At 35.3% G+C, this 5,659-nt stretch overlaps 1 protein-coding gene across 1 annotated transcript in view; it reads right to left on the minus strand.

Moving 5' to 3' along the window:
• The window catches only part of TBC1D1 (TBC1 (tre-2/USP6, BUB2, cdc16) domain family, member 1), a 53,390-nt gene that overhangs the window by 42,549 nt on the left and 5,182 nt on the right, over positions 1-5,659 (minus strand). The window contains exons 3-7 of the mRNA XM_010009904.1: positions 5,413-5,502; positions 3,972-4,076; positions 3,174-3,306; positions 1,644-1,735; positions 49-159 (exon numbers count right to left, since the gene is read on the minus strand). Of these exons, the coding sequence (XP_010008206.1) occupies positions 49-159; positions 1,644-1,735; positions 3,174-3,306; positions 3,972-4,076; positions 5,413-5,502 (531 nt within the window). The remainder of the gene's footprint in view (positions 1-48; positions 160-1,643; positions 1,736-3,173; positions 3,307-3,971; positions 4,077-5,412; positions 5,503-5,659) is intronic.

The raw sequence follows: 5,659 nt of genomic DNA on the forward strand, positions 1-5,659 counted from the left end.
CCCCCCCCGAATCCCCCTTACATGAACTAAAACTGAATGATTACTTACCTGTTTTGCTTCTCCAACATGGACATGGTCCTTCTGTTTTTCTTCATACATGTTTCTCAAAACAGAGATAACCAACTCATTCTCTTTTTGATCATTGCTTGGTCTTAATTTCTTTAATTGAAAACACCACAAGTACAGTAATTATATATTTGTATAACAGTTAGCAAATAACCACTCTTTTCATTTTGTCACTGTCAGTACACCATTAATGTAAGAACCAGTTTAACTTGGTTAATGCTACTGCTCCAGTCCACCAGAGGACACCAGTGTCCCAGGCAAAGCAGCAACACAGCTAGGGAAACACTTGACCTCACTTTGTACACAACCCTATTTACATGAAAAGACAACTCTGGAGGTATTAAATTGCCACAAGCATATTAAGACATAAAAAAAAATTTTTGCCAATCTGCTTTTGATGTAAAGAAAACCAAAACACTGTGGTTCTGATGCACAACCCTTCTCCTAGGAAACGACATAGGTATTTTAAAAATTAGTGCACAAGGTGAAATTATTTTTCTCTGCTGCATTCTATTCAGATCTGAATTATTGTAAAAGAAAATGTTTTTTAGAACAAGTTATTATAGAATTTAATCCCAGAAACCTAACTTTTGAAAAGCATATGCTGTTTAAAGCCTACTGATGTCATGCAGCAGATACAGTATGAATTAGGCAATGCCAAGGTAGCACATCATATTAATAAAAATATCCTTGGAAAGACAGTTATCTAAAAATGTAAATCATGGTTACAACATATGGAGCTGTGAGAATGCTACAGCTAAAATTTCAGGCAGTTCAACTCAAAAAATCAGCTGACAAAGACAGGCAGGAGAGACATACCCTTGGTTTGACCAAGTTAATCATTTGCAGACAGCAATTAACAGTTTCCCATGACTACTAGAAGGCAACAGTGTCAGCCAGCTGCTGTATACTAAGAAATTACTTAGCTCATGAATCAGTCCCACAAAGTAACTTCCAAATTTGGTACTGGATGATAAACTGCCACAAGGAAACTGAAATGACTCAAGAGAGGAAGGAAACAGTATTTTTAAAAAGTCTGAAATTTCTTAATCTTCAATAGTGTGCCAATCCCAAAGACATTTCCTACAACATTCATCATCTGTCTTACATCCAGCTATGCTTTCCCCTGTGCTAAAGTGGATTTAATACAGAAGACAAAGTTAAACTTTTTTAGTTAGTTTGACAAGTATTAAGATTAAGGATAAATTTTAGGCAGGAAATTTTCTGATCTGGGAACGTTACAGTAATTTGGTTTGGTCAAATTAACAACTGAATGTTCTCATAGTATAAGTTATTTTTCCTTCACCTACAAAAAATGTGTGCATTTTTACTCAGTGAGAAGTTGACGTTCTCATTGAAAACAAGTAGTATTACGGGGAAAAAAAAAGTAAAATAAGCCATTTTCATAAAAAACAAGTTTTTAACAGCTGTAAAAAATATTTAAATTAAACCACAAGGTGACTAACAGTCTATTAAATGAAGATAATTCACAAAAGAAAAAAAACTTTGGTGCTTCATGCTGATGTTACCAAAAAGTATCTATTGTTCTAAAATCTTGTAGGAAACACAAAACCTACCTTAACCTCTTCAAAAACAGAGGCCTGCTCCTGGTTACTTAGTGTTGTTAGATGCTTTTGTAGTTCTAGTTTAGTCTTAGAAGGGTGTAACCCTGCCAATAAGAACAAAAAGGAACAAATCACAGGGTCAAAATTGTCAGAATTAATCAATCAACGTAAACATGCACACAATTTAAGCCAAAGCTTGTCAGGTATTTGAGCTGACCCATTGCAGTGATTTCATAATGGGACATTAGAAAGAACTCTAGGTTAATTTAAAGCTGTTAGTGAACTCATGTCTTTAAAATGAGGGGCATGAACTCTGTAATGAGGAGATTTACTGAGCACAGACCAGGATTATACTCTTAGCTGAAGATTCCATTATCAGACAAAATAAAATAAACCCACAATCCACTGCATTTTAGCATACTGCTTTGCTGGTGGTTTATGCAGTACTATTTAGATTTTGCTAATAGTACAAATATGATTTCTATCGATTTTCTTCAATTTTATACCTTAGCCTCTTCTGAAAAAGAGTATATCTATCCCATGTTAGTAAAATTCTTGCTTTGCCTCTCGCTAACAACATTCACCGACAGACCAAAGCAGACTACTCTCTCATTCAGATTATTTTTCCTGCTCTCATCCTGGATTAATTTCCCTTCCTCTATTTTCTGTGGAAGAAGGGCAGACCATCAACAGTATTTTGTACTTCAGTTTCTGATCATGGCATTTCTCCTTCAGAAGCAGATGATCTGTTTAACCAGATGGCATGATTAAAGGCATTAAGAATTCTTTGCCTTTAAGAAATGACTCAAAAAATCATAGCTAGCTGAAGACCAAAATAGAGTGAAAAATACTTTTGGAAGTTCTCCAGTTTCATCAAATTAATACTAGGTAGGTTTTAGTCCAACAAGCTACTGCCATGTGATCTGACAAGCTGCTTGTTGCCCTTTATTCACCCAAGAGATCACTTAAACAAAACCCAACTGTGAAATTTGCTGAAATGCAAAGAGGTTTTGTTCATTTTTTTTTTTCCCCTTGAACTTGTTTTCTGAACAACACCTACAACTCTTAACTGCTGCATTTTTATGAAGGGGCATAAATCAACACCACAAACGTGTATTAAAAGCATACTGTTCAGTTCATGCTTATGGTAGTGTAATGCCAGTATTTAAGTGGATTCCACAGGATGGGGGTCATAGCTATTGTAGCATGTATTCTTAAGAAGTCCCTTACCAGCAGTTTTCAGGGTTTACACAGCTAATAGAGCCATGCTAGCTGCAATTCAGTAATACTTAGACTCTCGATTAGTTTTCAAAAATTCAACTAAAATATAAGAAAGGAGCTTAACTTTTCTTTAGAAAATTCTAACTACCTTAAGATAACTTGACATTGCAGCCCACTAAATAAGAAGATTGGCTTTCAACCCTCCATCCCAAGTCTCAAGCTCTTTTTAAGCATTCATTCCCATAGAGTTTCACATGTAAGACTGTCCCCAAGTAAAATTGTTAGAAAAAATACTCAACCAGGAAGTTCTTTAAACCTCACCTTCTATCTTTTCACAGAGTTTATGCAAGTTTTGCATAGGACATCCTTCACAGAGCTGGGGCTGTGCCTTGGAAGTCTGCTGCACAGCAGCTACAGTGAAAGCCTGTTTCAATGTCATCATGATTTCATCAACCTGAAAACAGTAGAGTGCAAAAGAACAGAACTTCACTCCTCCACTGAGATTCTGTTTTCCTTAATACTAACACAAAAGTCATTTTAGAATGATACTGCCGCTTGTTTGGGAATGTGGTTATGATTAAAAACCAAAGCTGTTCCCCTGCCATTTCTGCACAAAAACACAAAAGCAAGACAAAACTCATTGTGAAGTCTCAACTCTTCCATGCCACCCAATTTTATTACTGTTGTCTAATAAAAGATACTACCTTTATCTTGTCTGTGATAAAAAAAGCTTACTGCAGTTGTGATGTACTGGCCTGACCTAGAACACAGTGTAGTCCAGATTTTCTGAATGGGTGCACTATGAAGAAACCCTCTTCTCAAAAAGAGGCATACAGTCTTAACTTACTTTGTCCAATGAATGAAGTTTTATTGGATTTTAAAGGGGATTTAAACTTCTGCCTTCAAAACAAATTAAAAATTCCTTTGCAGACTGCTATGTTAGTTACATTTTTGAAATAATTATATTTCTGAGTGGAGCAGGATTTGAAGACATTCAGCAAAATACAGAGCGTAGAGCAACAGAAGACTTTTAGGACCTAATATTCTAATAGAGCAACAGAAGACTTTTAGGACCGCAACAGAAGACTTTTAGGACCTAATATTCTATTAGGCACTTACCAGTGCTTCATCTGTACACTGAAACACATAGCAGACAAAGTGGAAGCCTCCATTTTCTGAAGACTCTCTGCAGATGAACCCAAAGTGATCCACGTGTCTAATTCCCTAGTACAAAAACAACAGTAATGAAGCAGTCATACGTACTTTCTATGTTTTGTGCTTGTATTTCTTCAAGTAAGAGAAACATGAAAGACCCAATAGCGTTACATATAGGTCCCATATCACTGTTACAGCTACATTAAAGTCATCTGGTCATTAAAAATCTATTGTTATAGAATCTATTACTTCATGAATCTTTTAGATTTCACTTAAATCTAAGATTGTTTGTTGGTTCTGGTGGTGTTCTCTTGTTGGAGTGGGGTTTTTTTTTCCCTTTTTTTTTTTTTTTAAATGACTGAATTAGAATAGATCCACTGGAAAATACAGGGAAGAATAAATGCTACTCAGGATGTATTTTATTCAATACTGGAAATATCAGGTGGGGAAGCTCACGTTGTTTTTTTTCTCTTTTGCTTAAGCAGTCAACAATTGCTCTACATTTCTAAGAGCAAACGAAGCAATAGTGAAAAATTTATAAACTTCTTCTCCCCCCACCCAAACCAAAGCTTGGCTAGTTAAAAACTGAGAACGTTTTAACACATTACTTAAAGATCACACACGGAACCACTTGTTTTTGCTAAAAGGCATGCAAATTCAGACACACCCTGTAACAGCAGATAAACGTTACATCAGCAAATAAATATCAGCAGATAAAATGTACATGGTAAAATGCTAAGAAGGTTTTCTAATTGCTGGGAATTTTTCTTTTATGAAAAGACTTTCAGATGAGCAGAGTTAGGTGATCCCAGTGCACATCTCCTCAGTGCACCATTCTTAGTTAAACTAAAAAAAATAGTAATCCAACAAACCACACTTATGATGATCAACTACATGCACAGTGGTAGAGACTGTTTATAAAAATTCAGTTATACTCAGCGCCATTTTAGTACCTGCTAGATGTTACATTAAAATCAGGTAAAGAGAACCAATACACAACTGTACCAATAATCGTAACGATGAATCACAGTAAATGAGATATTTCAGTGAAATGTAAACCATCTGAATATGCCAAGCAGGACTTTGCACAGCTGTGCATCAGGCCCACTGAAATCTTAAACCAGAGCTGCCCAGGGTCTTCAGTCTAGCTCATATTATTATCACTGCACACAGAAATGAGTCTTTATCTCAAAAATCACAATGCAAAGCACAAGAAAATAACCATAGTTTTACAAGATTACTGATTAACTAGCAACTTGCCAATAGCAATTACTGAAACTGCTGGGGTGGAATCCATTTGAAATGCTAGGAGACAGGAATACATGAGCATTTACAAGTGGAGAACATCAAAATAAAAATTAAAAAAATAAAAAAAAAAAAAAGAGAAAGAACACTACAATCTTACCTGAGAACAAAATGATATTTCTTTAAAGCTTTTTTCAATTGCTACTTTTTTTGTGTCAGGACTGATAAGGTAAACTTCAGACTGGCCAATCTAAAAAGAGCAAAGTAAAAAGCAAGATGATAACAAGTAACATTACACTTCCTTTTGTCTTGCTATAAAATGCTTCCTGGACATAAGTCTCAATTTTTTTTTACCTGTATATTTAGACCAATTAGTGTATTATTATCGTGTATTATTACCAGGGAAA

The sequence above is a fragment of the Nestor notabilis genome, unplaced genomic scaffold (genome assembly GCF_000696875.1).
Source record: "Nestor notabilis isolate BGI_N333 unplaced genomic scaffold, ASM69687v1 scaffold13282, whole genome shotgun sequence".
Taxonomy (NCBI): domain Eukaryota; kingdom Metazoa; phylum Chordata; class Aves; order Psittaciformes; family Psittacidae; genus Nestor; species Nestor notabilis.